This window comes from Strigops habroptila, chromosome 5 (genome assembly GCF_004027225.2).
Source record: "Strigops habroptila isolate Jane chromosome 5, bStrHab1.2.pri, whole genome shotgun sequence".
Classification (NCBI taxonomy): domain Eukaryota; kingdom Metazoa; phylum Chordata; class Aves; order Psittaciformes; family Psittacidae; genus Strigops; species Strigops habroptila.
The window spans coordinates 2,050,064-2,073,637 of record NC_044281.2 but is presented as its reverse complement, the minus strand read 5'-3'; the positions used below and the strand labels follow the sequence as shown (position 1 = coordinate 2,073,637).

Here is a 23,574-nt window from a genome sequence, read left to right as displayed (position 1 = left end):
CATAAATCCCAAGAGAAACAAGGGTTATCAGTTCCAGGACAGCATCAAACTAAAACATATTCAGGTTTTGTATTAGAACTGGCTCAGAACACAAGTGAAGTAATAGCAGGTTTGATTTGCAAAAGGCCGTGTGGATGTACCTACATTCTTGCCTGCGTAACATAATAGAAATTTTCTACTTACACACTGTAGTGGATTGGAGGAGTACACTAGGGCAAAAAGGTGCTTTATTTTTCTGATATCATTTATTTTTTTAGCCTTCTGTTGAAATGGTGTAAGATGTTATCAGTTGGAATGATAACTTTAAGTAAGAAGTTCTTGTAAAACCTAAAATTTGAAATTTTAATCCTTGAATGCATCTCTAGGTGAGTTATCCCTTAGTAAAGAACTGTCCTGTGCTACCTGTCAGTTTATTGCAGGGTCTCTGCAACCTGATTCCTTTAAACAATTAGAACCTTGAATTCAGTGTAATGTATATATAGTAGCAATGTACTGGTTTAGTCAGTCTGCACCGGGCTTGATCATAAAATCATAGCTGACCATCTGTTCCTTAGGTTCCCAGATTCTTGCTTAATTTTAAATAGTGATTCAAGAATAATTACTCATTTCTGAAAAGCTTAGAAAAATACCTCTGTGTGCGTGGAACTAACTAAGGTAATTTGCATCCCAGTTCCCTTCTGTAATGGAAAGAAGTGAGAACAAAAGCTATTTGGCAGTTGGCTAGATATGTAGGAGTTCTAGAAATTTTACAGGACTAAGTTGATGAAAGATAATGAGATTTCACAATGCAGTTTTGTTGTGGGGTTTTCTGTTCCATGTCAGCTACATGCACAAAAGCCTTCATTTTTAGTACTGTTTTTAGACAAGGGCATAGTGAATTTATTGGTATTAATTGTATTTCATTAAAATTGTCTTGCAGAGTTCTTAGCTCTGCTGGAGGCTAAGTTCATCAATTATCCATGTCTGATGTGTCTTCGTGCAGAAGTGCAATGGTTTTCATGAGGTGTAGTTAGGTCATTCAGTTGAGAATTTTTTCTGGCAAATAAAGGAATATGTAGAGTTGTGATCATCTGTGATGAAAAGTGCCCTTATTTTGCAATATTTCCCACGGGAATTGTACCTGCTCATCAGTCAATGTTTATTGGAGCGGGGGAAGACTAAGCTTCTTTTAGAGTTAAAGCCTGTTGCTAACGTGCTTTGCTCAAGAAAACGAAGTGATGATGGAATGAGTTTTACTTTGGACATGTTCAGTTTAACTTTCGAGAAGTCTTTCATTTACTGGTGGTGACTGTGAGTGACAGCTTAATTCATGGGGATGAGCATTCCTAGAATTGTCCACAGGCTGCAGATAAGTAGGTGACTGTAATTGGATGTAATTTGGATGTAAGAGCTTCTAACATTCCCCCTTTTTTTTTTTTCTTTTTTTTTTTTTGAGAATGTTAAATAGAAGTTGCTTATTGTGTAAAAATCCCTTATACTACAACTGCTTTTTGTTCCTGCAGCATGTTTTATTGATCTAGGAATGCTGTGCTTCCTCTCTTCGTTTCAAATCCGCTGCTTGTGTCCAAGTGCAGGAGAGAGCATTTAGTATTACTTTTTATTTCTAATTACTGCTGTTCTTTTCAGATTTCCTTATTATTAGGAGAAAAAACCTCACACAAGGTCAATATATTTTTCACCTGAAAAGGCAAATAATGCTCATACTACTCCTAGTGAATTCCCATGGAGAGCTTCTTCCAGCTGCAGTCACTACCAGCAGGGAAGCTGATGGTGGGGCTATAGTCTTTATCTGGTATAAATTTATAGCTCCATTGGGCCTATGCTGAACTGATATCATGGCTACAGTAGTGTGCGATGTCTTTGTTTTCCATGGGTCTGTAAGGACTTGTACCAACTGAAGGTCTTGCTTTTCTGTCTTCTAGGACAGAAGCAGATAAGAAATAGCTGTTTTGTACATATGTGTTCTGGATTCTGGAATCACCTCTGCAATATCTGCTTGCACAGAAGCATGTTATGCTCATATATGTAGACCTGAATATCATGTCTTCTTAAACACTTTGACAAATACTGATCACTTATAATCGTTCCTTGAACAAACAGGGTTCTGCAGAAGCATTTATTTTGTGTAGTACCTGTCAACTTTTTTTTTTTTTTTTTAGTTAAATTTAGCTTATCTGACATCACTGCTTTTTTAGTATAGAAGATATTTAGGTATTTTCAATTGCTCTGTATTTAAATGCCTTTAAACTAAGCCTAATATGCATAGTGTTAATGCCTATATCCTTTTTACTGCCAGTTAGAATATTCTTAGCTTTCATTGACATCCTACCAAAAGATGGATAGTCCTAAAAGATATGAGACTGAGTAGACTTCATTGCCAGGGGCTATAGAGGTTCCTGGGTTGCTACACAGCATTATGTGCTGCTCCAGATTCTCTTTTTACTTCTCAAAAGGCAAGTTAGTCTGTACAAGTATTTAACTGAAGTAGCCTTCAGGCTTCTGCATCACAGCATCCTGTTTTCATGGGGGCTGGTCAAATAGGTAAATACTGGTAAATAGAATTTAATGAGAAGACAACATAAGTAAATGGGAAGGAATGAAGGAATTTCCCTAGGTGAGCTCTGTATTCCATGCTGAAGGTAGCTCATAGGTTCATTCATCCAGGTTATCTGCAGCTTTGCCATTTTACTTGAGTCCTCAAAAAATAATCTTGCATGTGAAAGAACTGTGAAGATATACAAATGTTATTTGAACGAGAATATTTTTGTCCTGTCTTCTATTTAAGCTATTTGGAAGAAAGGAAGGCAAAGAACAATTGTGCAACTTTAAGTACTGTTATGCATAACGTATCTTTCGAGTATTATGAACTGTAATGCATTTTAGAATGAAAAGTAGTAAAATAGAACAGTGTGGTGCGATAGTACTGTTGCTAATTGTTAATGATCATAGAAGGTAAAGGCCTTGAGATAAGTATCTTTGTGATTATAGTTTAGCTAAATGCTAGCGTGAGAGGGGAGACATCAGTGAAGTGAGAAAAAAGGAAACATGGAATATAATCCCTCTCTTTGTTTTCTGCTAGGTATGAACTTGTACAGAGAGGCTTGCTCACAGCCAAAGACATTGAATTGGTTCCAACGGTGTATACCCGCAACCAGCAACTCGAGGCTGAAAATATGTGTTTGAAGAAAGAGCTGGAAAACTATAAACATGCTGCAAAGTATGTTATTTGCTCTTATTGACACTTTGATATGCAATAGTAAATGGCCACATAAAGTAAACCCGAGTTCTTAATGGAAATAGTAAGTTCCTGTTTGTTATGCTGGCTGCAGATGTATTTACTTCTAGGTGCCACTTATAATTAAAGTTCCAGTTTCTCTGAGCTCTGTTAGAAACCTAAATCTTAATTTCTTTTATTTGTGTTTACTGAGCTATAGAAAATAATTTTCAATATTCAGTAATCACAACAAACTACTACAAAGAATCGTGAGAGTATGATATGTAGAACTAAAAAATAAATGGTTATGTGCATTTTGTATTAAAATACAGGACTATAATTACAGCTACTGCAAACTGTCAACATAGGAAAAAATCACTATACATTTATTAATTTTTTTAATTGCAAAAAGATCTATCACTCTGGTCCTGGTGGTAAATATGTCAGTGTAAATTACCATCGTTGGTTATACCTGTGTGTACATTGTAGTATTTAATTTTACAAGTCAGTTGTACTTCAGTGATAAGAGAGTTAAAATATTTAATCTTATGTGTTGGAGAGGTGCAATAGTGAACTACATGTGACATAACCTTTTGTGAAGAATGGTGCGTCTGCACATGTATGTGTTTATTGAGAATTTACCCTGAGACCTAATTATGTGCTCAATTTAGTTTTGTCAGTGCATAGTTTTAAAATACAGAGCTCTAAAAAAATTACCTCCATCTCCTTGATTTTTCCTCAAGATTGCTCAAGCTACTAATTTTCATTTATTCGTTTATATGAAAATTGCTACTCATATCTTAAATAATCACTACTACTCATAATAATGATGATCAAATTATTTTCCAATGATAATGATTTATTACCTTTTAAATTAATAAATTAATTTGCCATAGTCTAATAGTTAAAGAAACAGCTTTAATAATCAAGTCAAATACTGTGTAGTCTAAGTATGCTGTTGCACTGGGAGATGGGCCATACAGAAAACATTCCTTTACTTTAATCTGCAGCTTCTTTGAACAATAGATAGTTAGGGATTGTGTCTCATTTGAGTGGGAGAGAAAGAAGCAGTAATGTATAGTAAAAGAAGGAAAGATATGATCTGGCCCTTCTGAAATTTGATATTGTCGAGAGTAATTTTTACAGGCTTTCCTTCCTCACCCTTCTTTTTTACCTTTTTTATGAAGCAGAGCTTGCTATAATGAGGTAATCCGAGTGGATTATGACTTGCTAAGAGTTTTCCTGGCTATGTTGTGTTGCTACATGGTTAAGACTATAAAGCTCAAGACTGTTTCACTGTGGTTATGAATGAGTTGGGTTTTTCCCATAAGAATGTCTCTATACAGGGTGCCAGAAGATTTTTGGTAGCAGATGTCTAGTTAAAAGGCTGAAAGATGACATGATAATGTGCAACAGGAAGAAAGCAGGAGAAAAAGACATTGCCAATATGATAGGTTCCTACAGGCTATCTGTTAAATAAAACTAACATTCACTAAACTTTCATACTAACATTCATACTAAAGCGAACTGTGTTAAAAAACCACCCCAAAACAATCCACACACTGAAACTGTGCCCTGTTTTTTCACATTCTAGTGTTCATGAAACCTGAAATAGTAATGCTCTGGTGGTAAATGAGTCATGTTACCTGTTTGGTATTCCAGAGAGGGCAGTGAGATGTAGAGCAATTCTGTATGACACATATTAGAAGTGAGTAAATTCTATTCCTGGGCATTTACTGTTAAATATTGCACTTAGTCTGCATGTGCCTTGTTAAAACACTTATTAAAATTAGCCCTCCTTTCTTCACTTGTAGGGAGAGCTTTATTTTCAGTCTTCCTGTTTATACTAGAATGGAGTATATGTAGATGTGAAGCTTGGTTTATGCTGATGGTCACTACTTCCTTTTTCTACCTTTTTTATTTCAAAGTTTTCGTAGATACTAATGTTAAAAGTTCAGCACTTCTGTGACATTTATTTCATTTGGGTTTTTTGGTTTTTGGGTTTTTTTAGTAATTTATGGATTAAAGCAGTAAATGACTTTGTCAAAGGTAGCATTTCTGAGCATGTACCTTGAGTTAGTGTTCCTTTGTGTCTTTGGAAAAACCCTGCCCATAAAACACTATACTAAATCTGTTTACTGTAGTGAATGTTGTTCACACATTCAATACTGGAGTCAGTACCCTTGCTATGGTAAAGCAAATATTCCATCAGGAGCTCAAATTACCTGGAGGACAGTTAGTTTTCAGGTATTGAGAGAGAATTCACCAGCCTAAACTGAAAACAGAATGTGCTGAAGGAATGTTGAATTTGACTGGTTAGAAACCAAGGATTTGTGGGCAAAGAAAGTCTCATGTTTTGCTCAGAAAACTTTGGTTGAGATACAGTGAAGTGTATTTGAAGAAAGATTTTAATTACACTTGGTATTTCTGAGCTTGGCATTCTTGACAGCCATCTTGCAGAAAAGAGATGTTACTTAGGACCTTGGCAGTAGGGGGCCCAGGATTAAATGGCTCTAAACTAATTACCTTATGCTTTAATGTTTAGCAATTGGTGGAAGAGATTCAGTGTCTAGAAGCTAACTGTAACTGTGGGGTATTTTAATATAGTATTTACATGATTGCATGGCAAGCAGGTGGGCTAATAGAGTGGATTGCTGACTGTTGGTTACATCTCGCTATTTAAGGAGAAAATCACTATCAGCTTTGCTTCCTGTATGCATTAATATGTGTTTTTCATAGGCTGTCCAATGTCTGAAGGCATCTTGAGATGTAACAAAATCCCTGGATGCATACATTAAAAGAAATATTAGCGTAAATCTTTTACTCCAAAGGTAGTGATAGTTACTACCTTAAGATTTAGATACGCTGCTAATCTTTATTTAAATGATTTCAAAACCCAGACATTGTGTTGTGATAGAAGTCAAAACTAATTTTACCTTGGTTTGCCATGTGATAGGAGTTTAAGTATACCTTAGGTGTACCCCCTTTCTCTTTCTTTTATCTTGAAGGCTACAGCTAAGCCCTGATTGATTGGTAAGGGATGTTATCTCTAATGGAAGCATAGCTCTTCTTTCCAATATGCAAGAAAAATTTGAAAATGTCTTTGAAAATTATTAACTCTTACAGGAGACTAGTTAATTTTAATTCATTGTCTTCTGTGATTTGTATTTTAATATCCTAGTAATATTTGCTGGAGTTGAATAATAGATTGTCATTTCACAGCAACGTTAAACTCTGCCTCTGTGATGAATTGAAATAGCCCGAGTCCCATCTATTTTGGTGTTTTCCTATGGCCAGACCCTTTGTATTGCCTTTGTGTTTAAACGTGTCAGTAGACAACATAATGGTACATCATGTTTAAGATGGTGTTAATCACTAGAACTGCTAACTGTGCTATTTGTAAGTTCTTTAACAATTTAGCTAATAGCTAGACAGAAGGAAAACTGCACAGCTTTTGTGTGAGGTTTCTAACTGAGTTCACAAACATCAGTTAGGAAGACTAAACATTTGCAAGTATCTTTCTGTCCTGATTTTTTTGGAAGCATGCTCACAAATATACACCCAGTTTGCAGCCACAGTAACAGTCAAAATATAAAGCAATCTTGGAAATCATATTTATTATTACTGTTAGTGCTATTGCCAGCAATAAAATCCTCAGCTAATCTCCTATTTCTGTGCTAAAATTTAACTATTCCTGCACATATTTCTCCACTTACACCATGGAAAAAATAAAATGCACACTTCTTGTATTGTGCACCATATTTAAATGTGTCTGTTTAATTATATGGTACATTTAGCATGCTTGCTGCTAAGTACTAAATAAACTAGCTAGAGTAAAAGCAAGAGTAGGTTTACTAAACCTGTCTTTATTAAAATTAAAATTTTAGGGATACAACTTGCAGCATCTTGGAATAAAGTCCCACCTAAACTCAGTGGGAGCAAGGCATGTAACTCACCTTTGAAAATCCCTACTTGGATTTATTGGACCCTGTCCTCTTCTGCTATTTTTATGAAACTGCTTGCTTGAGAAAAGTTTTAACTGGAGAGACCTGCGGTCTTTGACATATATATTAAGTAAAAGAAATGGATTTTGGCTTGGCTATGGCAGTAGGAACATCTTTTTCCTCTTAGAACAAGCCATCTGTTCTAGCTCTGAAGGGGCAGGTTTTGTGTTCGAGATCTTATGGCAAGTCAGAATTTGTGAGTAGTGTCATGATGGAGTTGTTGTTTCACAGAATTGTCCTGAAACCACAGATTCATTTACCCCTCAGATGTTTCACTGTTCCAAGGAGCTTGAGCAGAATCACTGATCTATAATTTGTATCCCTATACCAACAGTTCCTCTGTTTCACAACTTTTGTGCCCATGCCCACAGCTCCTTTAAACTGTTCACAGTGTTACTGCAAGGGCAGCCCTGCCTGTTTTTGTTTCCCTGCCAGCTTTTTCTCAGCTGTGACTGATACATGGTGGCATTAATTCACAGTGCTGCTCTTCGGGTCTTTCTGACTGTTCCTGCCACAAGCAACAATTCACGTATAAATGTACATATACAACTATGGTAGTTGGTATAAGTAATAAATATAGCAAATGCATATATAGTAAATATAAATTATTTGTGCAATTAAATATAATACACTGGCAGTTACGAATCATCTTCCTGGACCTGTGATTTTTGGCATGCTCTACTGTCATAGTGTTTTCCTAACTCTGCATCTCCTGTTGGAGAGGAAATGAGCTTTATTTTTGCAAAGCGCAAATATCCAGTTTCTGTGCAAGATAATTTCAAGCTTCCTTTCCAATTAAGCAATTCATCTGCTAATCTTTCCTGCCAAACCCTGTCGGTAAGGGCAAGGAGAAAATATATAGAATATATACAGAGTATTTTCTTTCATGTTTATGGAGCAGAGTATCTCAGGGTGTCCTATGGCTGTGTAGAATGTACTTAGAGAATAACAGGTTATCAGTATGTTTGCCATTATTTTTGAAATGGGTTCTTTTTGCTTCCTGCTGTCATGTACAGGGCACACCTGGGGGCAGGTTGCAAACATGATTGAATAGAGCCCAGAACTTTTCTAGCATAATTTTTTCGAGAAGCTCTCTAAACACATGTATTCTCAAGGCAGGGATAGTTATCCTTCTGTGTGTGTCCTTCTAGCATGTACCATTATGCTGGCTGTCTATCCAGATGTGATGCAGATATTAGAAAATCAGTATTATGATACATGTTCCTGTAGCATTTTAAACCCACAAGTGTGGTTGTTTTCAAATCACCTGTAACTTGAATATATACCTCCACAAGAGACCCTGTGCTTAAAGTAAGGTTGACCTCAACTCTGAGATTTATAATGCCAGAATGTTTATGGATTCTGTCTAAAGGAACAAAGGGAAACTGAAGAGTACCATGGTTTTGTACAGCAGCTGGCAGCAAAAAGACCTCAAAAATACTCAGAAGCATGTGTTGTCCATCACAGGACATGCTACCAGAAGTTTCACTTTGGTAGTCATGTGCATACCTGAAAATAAATTATATATGTATTTAGCATACCTTGATGAGCAATTAATAGGAGACTAATACTTCTCTTGCATTTTTTGTTTGCATATAGCAAAGCAAAAGAGGCTTTCCTAAAAATGCAGAAAGAGCGTGACTTCCATCGAATGCATCATAAGCGAGTGGTCCAGGAGAAAAACAGGCTTATTTCTGACATCAAAAGGTAAAAAATCATTTTAGTTACTATACATGTAGAATTAAAGATAATCCTCTTCAATTATTACCTGATAATGAGGTCACATTGTGGAATTTAAAGTTCTCAAGTAAAGCTAGCTGCAGTTAGTTAGTGTCCTGATAAATAGCTGTCGTGGTTTGAGCCCAGCCCGTAACTCAGAGCCACACAGCTGCTCGCTCGCTCACTCCTCCCCGCTTTTCCTCCCCCCGGCTCCCAGAGGAATGGGGAGAAGAATCAAAAGAATGTAAATCCCATGGGTTGAGATAAGAACAGTCCGGTAACTAAGGTATAATACGAAACTACCACTATTACCACCAATAACAATGATAAGGGAAATAACAAGGGAAGAGAATATAAAACTAAAAGGGGAAAAGGAAAACACAAGTGATGCACAATACAATTGCTCACCACCCACCGACTGATACCCAGCCTGATGCAAGCAGCCATTTGGGCTTTCCGGGTAACTCCCTTCAGCTTATATACTGGGCATGATGTGCTGTGGTATGGAATACCCCTTTGGCTAGTTTGGGTCAGGTGTCCTGTCTCTGCTTCCTCCCGGCTTCCCGTGCCCCTCCTCACTGGCAGAGCATGAGACTGAAAAAGTCCTTGATCGGAGTAAGCGTCACTTAGCAGCAACTAAAAACATCGGTGTGCTGTCAGCACTGTTCTCAGACTAAAGTCGAAAACACAGCACTGCACCAGCTTACTGAGAAGGAGGAAAATAACTGTTACAGCTGAACTCAGGACAGTAGCAATGCCATCTGACCATTCTGCCATGTGTCTTTAAAAGTGTCTAATGATTTTATGGTATATTCTTCGTGGTGTGATGTGACATTAATAAATACATAGTATTTCTAATAATTTGAAATATAAGTGAGATTTTTTTAGCCAGGTGTCTTTCCATAAATGTACAGTGATTTCTGGGTTTAGGGCCTTTGCCCATTTTAAGAGTATTTGTTATCACACCAAGTTCAGAACCATAGCTGGTTATTTTCTGTCCTTTTACATCTTGAACTTCCTACGTGAAGCTTGCTATTACTTTGGTTGCAAATAAGCCCAAACTAGTCCATTGGTACTGAGTTATAGTAACTTATTTTATAATATTTAATTCCATAATTCTGTCATTCTGGAGTTCTGTAAGTTTTCTATTAACTGGTTTTCTACTTTGCCTCCATGAGTAGAGCTTTTACATTTTCATCTAAAGATCAGTGAGCCAGGTGGCAGAGTTGAATTTGAAATCTTCTTTGCACATGCTTGTCAGCTCCTATTTTGAAATAATATTGGGGAGTGGCTTACATCTGCAGCTCCAAACAATTGACAGAATCTTATCAATACTGCTGTCAATCAGTGTGTGTAATAGCAGCTACATGTTCTGTATCTTTAACCTTGAAATCCATACATACTACAGCAAGACAGCACTATTCACTGACTTCTCCTGTGTGTCAGCTTTTTGCAGGATGCAGTATTTTTGAAGCTTTTAGTGTCACATGTTTCTCTAGAGAGATTATATATATATCTCATTTTTAGTTGGTCTGAAGAATTAGTCTTTAAATGTAATGTGCAGTGAAGAAAAAGAGCAATCATATTATGCCTGTTTTGTCTAGAGAAGAATCTTAGTTGCTCATCAGATGACAGCTGTAAATTTTTGCTAATGAAATGTCATCCATCTGCAAGAAAACAGAAGTCAACAGAAATTAATGTGCAGTATGTGTATGAAGGATTAAGAATAGGTCAGAATTAGGTAGATTCTTTTAAAAGGTAAGGCTAAAGAGACTATGAATCCTCTTACTGATCTGAATTACTCTTGTGGGTTTTTTCTTGTCGTATTCTGGTTGGGTGGTTGCCTACTAAATATCTTTGATGTCTCCTCTGTGTTGACCTTTTGTCACTTTTATTCTTTCGTTAGGGATAGGGAAAAAGTTACACGGACATAAATTTCTGGTTTAACTCATCTTTGAGGAATCATTTGTCCTCTTCTTGTTCACAGGCTGAAGGCACATTATGCATCTTATGAACCAGTGCTGAAGCAGCTGACTGAAAAATACCAGACTGCTCTGAGACAGAAAATGTTAACTACTTTGGAGAGAGACAGAGCAGTTGGGCAGGTAAAACTATGGTGAACACCACTTCCAAAGCTGTAATGAATGCTTTTGTTTTTTACTTTGATAAATACACAGGATATTTTTATTAAAGCAACTCACGCAGTAGTTTCAAGCAGAATATTTTAGTTAGTTTCATGATATTTGGTGAAACATTAATACTGAAAGTATATAAAAACTTAGTGCCTCAAAGTAGTAGTTCTTCGCCTGTACTTGCTCAGTGCAGCTCTACATGAGTCAGCAATGTGCAGACCTTGTTACACATTCACTGTTGACAGTTTAAGGAAGGGTGTGGTATTCCCACAGATTCGCGTGCTTCCATCTGTGCCTTTAGAAATCTACTGTTCATTTTTTCTAGGAATGACTTTCCTAATAGTTTAGGAAAAAATACATGAAGATATCAGACAGTTTTTCTGTTTTGTGAATGGAATAATAGAGTAATATTTTACTCCTATAATCTTGTCTGATGTATAGGTCGGTATACAAAATACTCTGTTCCTTTAGCAGGAAGTGTTATTAACACAGATAGAATGGATGAAGAACAGAAAATTATCTTGCATGTCTTTAACCAATAGGTTTTTTGCTCACAAAAAGAGAAGGAAAAAAACTCCCCAAACACATTGTATTTCAGCAGTAGCATCAATTATATGTGGATAACATGAAAGGAATTTACCATGCTTGCACTCTCTTCTAATAGTCCTCATCTCTCATTGCCTCCTTTCCTCTGCCTCTGTTTTTACTCAGGTTGCCTGAGGGCTTATTTCTAAAAGACTAAGGATTATATGTTTGAAATTTCACAAAGTAAAAGAAAATGTCCTATAGGAAGGTTACTGTTTCTATACAGTTATGCTGCATCAGAAGTACAAAAGAGAACAGTTCCAATGCTATGAAATCTCAGGAACATATGTAAGACCTATCCAGTTAGGAACTGTATGCATTCTAGAGTAGTGACTTTTTTGGTAACACATAACACCATATTTTATGGCATTTTCTTAGAACAAAGCTGTATGTCATGTCATGTGCCATTAAGTTAAAGATAAGTGCAGTGATAGCAGTGGCTAACAGTTGATGGTGCAGCAAGAGCCCTAATATTCAGCATTGTTTTAGTAGAGCTGTGAGAGTATTTTGAGAGATCCTGGATGGTTTGTATTTTACCCTTGTTTCACTGGGTCTTGAATTAGGAGTAATGTTTATAACTTGAGGAAACAGTCAATATATAAAAATTGTAGATGGAATTTATTAGTTAAATATGCAGGCATAAATGCTGTGTGTTGTGAACAGACAGTTCAAAAGCAGTGTTTTCATACTACCTCTTGTTCTTTCCTCTTTTGAAATTAGGTTACAGATTTGCAAGCTGCACTGCAAAACTTAGAGCCTGGATGTGCTTTTCAGATGCCTGTGACAAAAGGTACAGTATTTCCATCGCCAAGCTCAGACTGGTTATGGGTTTTTTGTTGTGATGCATTTCAAAATGTGGTGTAACAGTAACTCAGATACTTGCAGAGTATACATTTGCTCAGCTGTCCTGGTGACAGCAGCAATTCTATTATTGCAATATTTATTCTAAAATGTATCCTGTAAGGACAGTGAGACCTGCTGATAGCAATATGGAATGTATGAGTAACTATGGAAGGACCTTGTCCTGTAAATCTATTTTGTGCCCGTTTTTGTTGTTTTATGTGCTTTTTATTTAGTGTGAGTGTTCTTTTTCAGCTCACTCTAAGCAGCTACAGATGGTGGTCCAGAAACATTTTGAAAATACTGGCGTTATGAAATCCAGCCTCTTATTTTAACATGTCTTATTTTTACAGGAGGTTGTGAGGGTTGTACAATACCTGCTGGAGTATCTTCATCTGTATGGTGCTATGCTGCTTCCCTGGAGTTTTGAATAAATGCATAATTATGAAGTTATTTTTCTAACTCCATCCGAAAAAAACCATAGCACCTCTGGTTTCCTAAGTAAATGAAGCCCAAGCTAGCACATTCTTTGTGAGCATCACTTCCACTAATAATTTTGAACCTATTTTCCAATTGCAGCAATATTTGACAGTGAGATAAGTCTCAAAAGAAACCAGGTTTCTAAAAGACACCTGAAAATAGACGAGATGATGCAAAAGAGAAACAGCGACTCTAATCTCTTAGACCAACACAGTAATCACATGAGAAGGGGGTGTTGTACCTGCCTTAGTCGTGAACAGAACTCCAATCAGAGACTGCAGTTTATTTGACATTAGAGAATCCCAAATTTCTCAGCCACATAGGTGAGCTGGTGGCAAATATTATGCAACTTCCAGGTGAAGCATTTGTACAATTAGGACATTTTTTTTAATACCTATTTCTTTTGTGGTCCCCCTCTGCCTGCAGGGTGTTGGAGGCCTCACCTTCCTTTTGCACTGGTAGTATACCCCAGGTAAAAAGCCATTGAGTTACTCCAGCCTGTGACAATCAAGCTACATTGGTTCCCATGTTCATGGACTTAATTCCATTGTATAAATTCCTGTAGAAAAGACAAGGCTGAGAAGAGTAGTAGCGACATAAACATTTTTCTTTTCTTTTTGGATTTGTTTTTGAGTGAAGAGGCTTCCAAGCATTTCCTTTTCTATTAAGATGGCTTATTTGCTGTTAATGCAGACATTTCAGCTGTCCAGATCTTTGCTACTGCCCACTTATTATGAGCATAGCACATTTAGTTGAATTTTGTCCTTCAAATTCCATCTGATTTAGATGGAAGCAGTTGGTCTCCTAAATTGTCATGAACTGCTATAAGCACTGGACGGAGATCTGATGATCTAAAGATGCCCCTCATTCTAGCTCAGGTCTTGGTTTCCTTGCAGCAGTGGAAGGCTTACGCAGCTGAGGAGTCCCTTGGAGCACACCCTACTCCTTTACTAAACTACTGCTTAGTGAAGAGCATAGCTGCTTTCAGTTCTGGGAGAACTTGGAAGGGTTCTTATCCAGTCTATAAACCCAGTCTTACCCAGTATAAACTAAGCTATGATTTTATTTTGTATACAAGCAAATGGCTACTAAATAGTAACTTCAAAAAATACAGACTTGAGATGTGTTAATGCAGTGGAATACTAATGTACTGGCAGGATGGCTCTTTAGTGTTCACAGTATCTCTCTGGTTTTGGATTCTGATGCCCTTTTTTATATGAGCCACCTCAGCAAGGCATGGTTCAGGCCCCCAAAATACATTTCTGTGGCTTTATATACTGGATATACTGTGCTGTAGTCTTGAAATCTTGTTACAACTTAGGTATAAGCCTCTGCTCCTCTAATGAGCACAGGGCTCGTTTTCATTCCACTTCAGATAGGAAGATAGAGAACAGAGGGTTTTGTTTTGTGTTTGTTTAGTGCAAATAGCATTCAACTTTTCATCATATGCTGGCTTGAGGTTTAATGCTGTGGTTTCTTCCCCCACGCTAGTGTTTCACACAATAGATGCCCCATCTACCTCTTTTTCATATTACAAATACTTAAGTTTGATGTTTGAGTGACTCTAAAAACCATTCCCTGGCTTCACAGTACTTGTTTATTCTCCAGAAATCTTGAGAGCACTTTATAATACCAAAAAGCGACAAGCAGGGCAGCACTTCAGAAATAATAATATATAAAAAAGTCACTTAGTCTCCAGCACAAATTAAGCTGATCAGCCACCCTTCAGCTTGCTTGTACAAGCTTAAATTTGCTGCATACCTTGTGTATCATGAATTAAGGGGTATTTCAGTTAATTTCTTTCCAGTGCTTGTCCTCTAATACTACGTAATTTTTATTGCCCTCTGTAGGTTATGCTCATGTCTCAGTGGGTGATACTGTCTCTTATTCAGATACTTTCTGCTGCCTCTGGAAAGTTGACTCTTGAGTTCTTATTCCTGAGTTAGTATAAATGCAGTCTTCAGAAGCAAGCAGTGCATACATACTGGAGAAACGTTTCTGCATTTTTCTCTAAATTTAAAGCTTTTCGTTTGGAAGGAACTGGTACTGTTGGACTTGCAAATCTCCGCTGCAAGGAGACCCACAGCTTTGTTTTATTCAGTTGCCATCTCTTCAAGGCTGACTTTAATGCATTAGTACACTGGTACATTTTAGTTAGAAGATAATGAACATTCAGACTGGCAAGTTACGAATTGTCAAGGCAGGATGCCTCTTCTGGCCAGCTGTCTGCTTTCACTGCAGTGCAGACCATGAAGGAACGAGAATGGCTCTGCCTGGCAGCAGGAGAATGCCTGTCACTGCTCCTGGTGTTGCTTCTGTCCCACAATCTGACTTGACTGCAGAACACCTGGAGAGCTGGCTTTGGCTAGAGGATACTGAGAGTGGTTTTTAGGTTTGGATTTGCTGAATTGTTTGGGGTTTTAAATAGTGGTAATGAGGTCTTGCACATCCAATCCTTTGAGTTTGTTTCTTGCTCAGGTGTTTTTTTGTTGGTTTGAGTCATATAGTGCATAATAAAGAGGAGTTAGTTAACAGTTATGATTAGGACTTGATAATCTTGTAGACTGTTTCTCTGTCCCTGCTACACTCACTCAGAAGCCATCTCAGAAAGACCAGTTGTGTTTTGAGTTCAGATTATTTTTAAAAGGGATTGGATGTCTTGTGTAAGATGATTTCCATTAAGAACTGGTTTTGGTTTTGTTTTAAATCTGGTTCTCCTTGATGTGGTAGCAAGATCATACATAGAGGGATCTAATTATCAAAGAGAACTGATTTTTTTGTTTAGATTATTAGTTTATATTAACAGAACCCTTGTGCCCTTACTCATGGAGCAAGACAGAGTGTTAAGTGGTGCTCTGAAAAAAGACCACTTTTGTCTGATGAAAGAATTAAGCAATGTTCATTGTGGCTTGCTCATAAACCTAAGTGGGCGCTGCTATAACAGCTGGTTCTAAAAACATGTTCTAAAACTGTTACTTGCTTAGAACATTTCTTGTATTTTCTAGAAACAACAGCTGCTTATTTATTACCCAATTAGTTTCAAAAGTTGAACTCAATGAGTTTCTTCACTCATGGTTGAGTTAACTCATTGCTAAGACTGTTAACTGTGCTTTTCCTTTCCTCGATCTGATGTAATTGCTGTTAGAAGGTCATGTAAAAAGAAATTTAAAATGCACCAGTTAAAGTACTTAAACCTGCTTGTCCCCATTCCATCTACAATGCAATCAGAATATAAAATGTATATACACAAGCTGTTGACTTCTTAGTGCAATTGCAACAGTTCCTTAGGATTTGTTCTTCCTTTTTTTCTAATGGTTCCTGACTTTTTAAGCCCTTCAACTGTCATAACTCTGGTTTCTAAGTATGTGTATTTCAAAAGCACCAACAAACCCAATCTGTGAGCCACATGCTAGTGGGTAGCAGTTACTGAGTAGAAAGTGTTTGACATAAAACTCAAGTTTGCTATGTAACATTCCTCAGAGGAAGTTATTCAGGATATGTGACATTAGCTCTAACTGTTAAAGCAGTGAAAATATAGGTGTTTTATTGGACCATTTTGTTAGGCACGGTTCTCACCAGGTAATTTTACTCGGGTTGGGTATACAGAAAGGTTTCATGTTTGCTTGATCTGCTTTTTTTGCCTCAAGAGTGGAGAGCATGTTTGGGGTTTTCTTTTTTCCCCTTTAAGTCAGAAAGTTTGCATTTTGGTGTCAAGGTTTTCCTAAAACTGTTTTACAAGAGCAAAATGCATAGTGTGACATTTGTTTCGATCTGGGGTTTAGTAGTAGTATTTTTCAATCTTGAGATTTTTTTCAAAGAACTGGAGGGATGTAAGTGCCTAAATCCTGTTGGAATTGAGTATTCTATTCCTTTTCTGTAAACCCATGTACATACTGCAGAGCATTGCAACAAGATTCATAAGTAATTTCTTGTTTGAAAGATGAGTTGGGAGAAAATGCAGGGAAGCAAAAGCAGGGAAATCAGAATAATGCATTGGTGGTAGTTATTAGATAGGATGCAGTGAGATGATGTTTCTTCTGGCTCTGAGGGAAATAAAGAATTATATCCATTTTACTGTGACTCTCTCCTGTAGTGCAAGATTCAAAACCATTCTTGCATTTTGGGAGCAAAATCTAGGGAACCATTAGTAAGCTAAAATAGCAAAATGCACCAAAATAGTCTGGTGAGCAGTTATGTAGTCTTGGCATATTTATATGGATGGCACTGTAACCTGAGTATCTTTTCAAAGTGGTATTTCTTTTAGAATTTGGCATGTCTAGCTAATATTAAGTAAAGAGGGATCTTTCAGAAGAGTAAGTAAAAAATGCTGATGATACTTTTGTTGTTTTTATTTTCTAGTAGGCCATGAATGTTCAGGGAAGAAGTGGCTGGAAGGTCCCACCCAGAAAGCTCTCCAGAAAGCCAGGCAGCAGAAAATCCTAGATGCTGAAAGCTCTTCATATGATCCAGTCAAAGATGCAGAGAAGACAAGCAAGAAAGAGCCAAAGGTATGCAACATTCTTTCCAGTTGCTCAGTATCTTAATCCAAAGTACACTTAAAATTTCACAAAGCTGTGGTGAGAGACATTTGTCCAACATGACTGAATGAAATCCTACTCAGTAAAAGTGAATAGGACAGGTAGGTAACAAGTTTTTTATTTTTAGTATGAGTTTCTATTGCAGTTATTTTTTCAGGGAATAACAGGAGCTCTGAGTTGAAGCTAGCAAGCTACTTTTTGAGAGTCATCTGTAATCATCCTGCAGAGGAAGAGCATTGGCTATAAATGCTTGTTGCTCTGTTGTGTTTCTTTTATAGCTGGAGAAATCGTGCCTTATTCTGTAGTGCTCGCAAACTTTTCAAGCATTTCAGCCTGTTTCAGCTGGGTCTCAAAGGTATAACATCTGGGAGACAGAGGGCAAAAAGTTGGGGATTTCTTTATAGTCAATGAAAGTTTCTATACTTGTTGATGTTCCTGTTTGGAAGTTGTGTAAATCAAAATTACTTCCCGATTGGATTTTTTTGTTACTGTTGAAAGGAATTTGTTTATTTTACTTGGTTTATTTATTGAAGTTGCATTTTGGGACTATCTAACTGCTTTTTATATTTCCAAATCGAGGTACACATTCTAATATCTAGACCTTCTTAAGCTCTTAAAACTGTTACACTGGCCTAATTTTGTTTGAGAGCCACAGTTAGAGTTTGAATTGTATTTACAGTGATGTAGTTGTAATCAGCTTCAGTCTTTCCTTCCCCTGTTTCCACAAGAAAATCTCCACGGTGGGGCTTTTCTGTATGTTTCTGTCTGGTTTTGCAAGGGCATTTCTTCTGACACTTCTTCTGGCAATGCACCTCTTCTCTGAAAAACATACCACTTTATTTCTATTTTCATCCCTTTTCATTCTCCTGAACTGCCAAATAAAATAATAATTAAAAAAATATATATATACTGTTTCTGTCTGAAACACATCTTGCCACATACTGGAAATAATTATCTCTATGGTCTCCCCACCTATTAGTATTTGAGTATTACTGAGGCACCTGCCAGTCAGTCTGTCTCCACTTTCCCTGTTTTTCATTCAGACTCTTGGACGTATCTCTTCTTTTCATTTTGACCTATGAACAGATGAATATTTATTGGCTTATGGAATCTTATTTTTTTTGTTCCTGTTTCTACTGAAGTCATCAGGATTTTTATAGTGAACTTCAGTGGAGTTGTGCTTCACCCCCAGAATATATGAACTCCGCACAGGTAGTATGCCCGTCTGGCTCTTTCTTGTTCTTTGAAATTCATGAGCACTGTTAGTTGACTGGTTCTGGCAAGCATCTGTGTTTCTGCAGGTCTTATGTTTCCCAAATGAGTCCTACCAGAGGCACTGGTGTGTCTATTTAATCAGTGGATTAGAAAACTGGAGTAGCTCCAGAAATAAGACATCAGAAAATATGGGCATGTTTGAAAGTGCTAGATTTTACCATGGCTAAGCAATAATTTAAAACTTCAGGTATGAGACTAACATCATTTCAGCAATGGACCAATACCTTTTTTCCCCACTTCACATTTCTTGGATCTATTATGTCTAAATATTTCCTGACCCTGACAAAGGATACTACCTTAGATATGCATATGAATTATCTTATTTCTTAGGCTGTTAGAAATAAACAGCAGAGGAAATAAGTCTGTAGAGGGCAAAGGTGTGAGTATTTAAAACAAAGATACTTACAGAATTCTGTTCTGTAACTTAGATTTATTGAACTACGTTCAAATCTAAGTTATTTCATTAAAATAGTGCGTTCTTACTCAACAGTTTAGTTGTCTGAGTATTTGTTCCAGTCAAAGGGATAAGGTATAAATGAAGGCCTTGCCTGCCTTGGATCATTTTATGTGATACTTGAAATCAAACTTGTGTGATCTTTTATATTCTGCCATGTGTTATGTGACTTACAGACTTTCTTAGAATGGTTCAACATGGCACTGTCTTTATTGAAGAGTGTACCATAAATAATAGTATTGGTGTCGTTTACAGTAATGAAAATAACCCTTCGAATGTTTTTGGAGAGTGTGTGTAAAACTGATTTACGCACATTCAGATTAAAATTACACTTCATTTAAATTTTTTTTTATACCACAAAGAAAGTAAGACTCAGAGCATAAATTTGTCAGTTCCATTGAGTTCAGATGAGGAATATATAAAAGAAATATATGTAATTAAAATTTCTGTGTTCAAACAGTACATTTATGACAAATGGGAGATCTAGGTAAAGTTCATCGTCAAATACAGTGTTTGGCTCTTTAGTAAATGTAAGTGAACATCTAAAGTTTACAAAAGTTCAGGGTGGGCAGTTTATCCAATTTTAAAGTTTAAGCATTTGGATTACATCACATTCAGTAAAAAGCAAATATGTTGTCATGAAATTGTGTACTGGAGACAAAATTATAAATGTTTGTGTTTACTGTTACGTAGGAGTGAATTATGGTGATGAAAATGATTTAAAATCTTTTCCGTGTCTTGTAGCTGAATAGTGATCTAACAAATGCTTGCGCTTACTTTTAAGTAGATGCAAATATGACTCACAGCTGAGCTAGAACATTTACTTCAAGGACAGGCATATATTGTGTTATCGTTATTGTAATAGCTTGTAAAAGCTGACATGTAATTTAAAACCTAAGGTCCCTTTAATATGAAGTTTATCAGTGAAACAGTAAAAAAGCAACTGTGATTTTTTTCTGAGAGAATGTATTCTCTTGACTTTAAAATCTTTGTTACCAGATTCAGTTAAATTCTACAGTAACAGGTAAGTTGGCTAACAGGTTTACATATCTAGTCCTTAATAAGCCAGCTGAAATAGCATAAATATTCTTAGATTAAGAACATGTGTGGAGTACAGCTTTAAACAATTAAATCAAAATCTTACACATCGTTAAAATTGTAGGGAATCTTTGATAACGTGAATTTTAATATTCTGATGAAATGAACTTTTTCTGGTTTTTATTTTAAAAGCCAAGTTGGACAGGGCTTGGAGCAACCTGCTCTAGTGGAAGGTGTCCCTGCCCATGGCAGGGGGTTGGAACTGGATGAGCTTTAAGGTCCCTTCCAACCCAAACCAGGCTGGGATTCTGTGATTTTTGTTCTCTTGGGTTCCTCACAGAGTACATTCTACGTTTGCATTCACTAGTTATTAGCAGGACAATTGCAGCTTCTTCATGTTTAGTAAATTCTATTTCCACATACACTGTATTACAATGCAGTTTAATTTTCTGTTGTTTTATTTGGTGTAAGACTTTATCAAAAGGTGCATTGGATATTTCTGGAGTTAAGGCATTACCTGTTTCTGTGGAACAGGTTTTGAAATTATGGCCAGTGGAATAATAAAAAAGTAGAGAAGTAAAATCCAGTGATCATACAAACATAGCTTTTGTAATTAATAGGAATTTAGGTTGAAATATCACATGTATACATCTATAAAACCCAAGTTTCTCCGGAGTTCCATGGAAGAAAGTGTACAAAGTTTAGAAGAACTACTGTTTCTGTGCTCTCAGAGAAGGGAAGCTAAACCTAAATGGGTACTTAATCAGGTTATTGAATTTGAATATAAATTAGCACATATTGGGACAGCAGTGGAAAGGTGAGGTCCCAAAATAGTTAGGAAGGGGAATAAACAAAATAGGCAATCATTTTGTGTTTGTAGTAAGACTGCTAAGAAAGCACTGATTGGATATTCAGTAGGGAGCAGGTGACTGACAGGTAGTACTGGGAATACTTATTTCTACAGTCCTTCACTGGTATACAAATCTCCCAACAGACAGCTAAGAAAATTAATACCAGTTACAAAGATATAAGACCGCAGCCTAGAGAAGGGAGAAGAAAATACAATGTCTGTATTTCAAACGAGATAAAATGTAAAAGCTAAGAAATTATAGACTAGACAGTATAATTTAAATTCCCAAGGAAATTTGTAATGATTAAATGAAGTTTTGCTGACTATGTGGAAAAAAAACCCAGGAAAAGTAGTACAATGAGATGGATTTGCTAGGAAAAATTATTTCAATCCAGTCTAAATTGCATCTATAACAGGTTAAGAAGTGTCCTGGGCATAAGAGAAGTAATGTTGTAACTTTATCTTTGAGATATAAATGGTCATATGTTTTTAGAAAGGCTTTGGATACTGTCTCACAGATCATTCCTATTAGCAGCTGTGGAAATGTGACCTGGCAAAAACTTTCCGAAATGAGTGGAAACCAGATTGGAAACATGCAGATATATTGCATAGGTTTTTGCTGGGCTATGTTGTCATTAATGGTCCAGAAGGTGGAATAGTCTGCTGACTACACTTGCAGCCCAAGTGAATGGGGTTTGGTGGGGGTGGAACAGTGATTGAGGAAGGGAGTGCAGTTCAAAACTTGACCTATTGGAGAATCGATCTAAAGAAATAACATGCAATGTAAGAAAAAGTACAAAACTCTACCTTGAAGAAAAATCAAATGAACAGAACAAGAAGATGAAGAGTTGGCCAATCAGCTTCTATTTAGAGTAGGTTCTAGGTTTTGTTGTATAAAACAAGCTTAGTGTGAGTCAATAACAATATTGCAGAATAGCTGAACACTGGCACAGGTTAAGTTATATGTGGAGTTGTGCTGTACATCTATATTGTATGAACATAGATGTTTTGTGCCTTAAAGGGTTGGCTATCTATGACATAAAACACTATTTTGAAAAACAAACAGGAGGATATTGTGGTGATGCTGTGATGACAAGAATCAGGTTAACACAATCAGAATTGCTACCAGTAAAATAGTACTGAATTTTACATTCATAGTTCCTGTTAATGGCAATCAGAAGTAGATCTTTAAAATCCAGGCATATCAGTACCAGCATTGACTTTGTATCTTAGAGTTGTAATATTGAATTGCATCATTTGAAATCATGAAATTAATTTTAATTGCATGTATTAAGTTAAATTCCCACCATCAAGGAGTAGTAAATTAAAAGTTGGATGATCAGTATACCACTTTGAGACTGTAGCTGAATTTAGCACTCGGAATTATTAATACATTTGTCGTGGTTTGAGCCCAGCCGGTAACTCGGAACCATGCAGCCGCTCGCTCACTCCCCCCCTTCTTCCTTCCCTTGCTCCCGGAGGGATGGGGAGGAGAATCAAAAGAATGTAACTCCCACAGGTTGAGATAAGAGCAGTCCAGTAACTAAGGTATAACACAAAACTACCACTGCTACCACCAATGATAATAATGATAAGGGAAATAACAAGGGAAGAGAATACAATTGATACAATTGCTCACCACCTGCCAACCGATACCCAGCCTGACCCGAGCAGTGATCTGGGCCTTCTGGGTAACTCCGCCCGGTTTATATACGGGGCATGACGTGCTGTGGTATAGAATACCCCTTTGGCCGGTTTAGGTCAGGTGTCCTGTCTCTGTTTCCTCCCAGCTTCCCCTCCTCCCTGGCAAAGCATGAGACTGAGAAAGTCCTTGGTCAGAGTAAACATTACTTAGTAACAACTAAAAACATCGGTATTATCAGCATTGTTCCCAGGCTGAAAGTTAAAAAACACAGCACTGCACCAGCTACTAAGAAGGAGAAAAATGGCTGCTATAGCTGAACCCAGGACAACATTCATGTACTATAATGATTTCAGTGTGACTCCTCACCTTCTTGACTTAACAGAGATCGTTGGTCATGCTGTATCCTGTAGCAGACTAGATTAATCAAAAGAAGGGGTTAAAAATCCATTTGATGAGGTATCTGGGGTGGTAGAAATGATGGAAGAAGCTGCATGGAGTATTTCTGCACAGCATAGATGGCCTTTTGAAGATAGAGCAGGACTTCAATGAATAGTTTATTCCAGAGGACTGTTCCTTCTGTGGAAAAACAATCTGTTCCTCTTTATAAATAAAGCTGAAGTGTTTGTTTTCTATTGTGTGTGAGTGCAGAGCGTCTTAAATCTCCTAATGGTTCTATGGCCAATGTTGTGCAGCTCAAGGAGTCGTCGTGTGTTTCTCAGCTCTTAGTCCTGAGACTCCAAGCTCTGTTATCTAAGCAGCTGTGGAACAACTTGGGCATTTGTCTGTAGTGTACAAATTGT

General features: G+C 37.0%; 1 protein-coding gene across 1 annotated transcript in view; it reads left to right on the top strand.

The window, feature by feature from the left end:
• SPAG16 (sperm associated antigen 16) overlaps positions 1-23,574 on the top strand; it is a 408,668-nt gene that overhangs the window by 12,303 nt on the left and 372,791 nt on the right. The window contains exons 5-9 of the mRNA XM_030487793.1: positions 3,080-3,217; positions 8,818-8,925; positions 10,925-11,042; positions 12,375-12,444; positions 17,334-17,482. Coding sequence (XP_030343653.1) covers positions 3,080-3,217; positions 8,818-8,925; positions 10,925-11,042; positions 12,375-12,444; positions 17,334-17,482 — 583 coding nt within the window. The remainder of the gene's footprint in view (positions 1-3,079; positions 3,218-8,817; positions 8,926-10,924; positions 11,043-12,374; positions 12,445-17,333; positions 17,483-23,574) is intronic.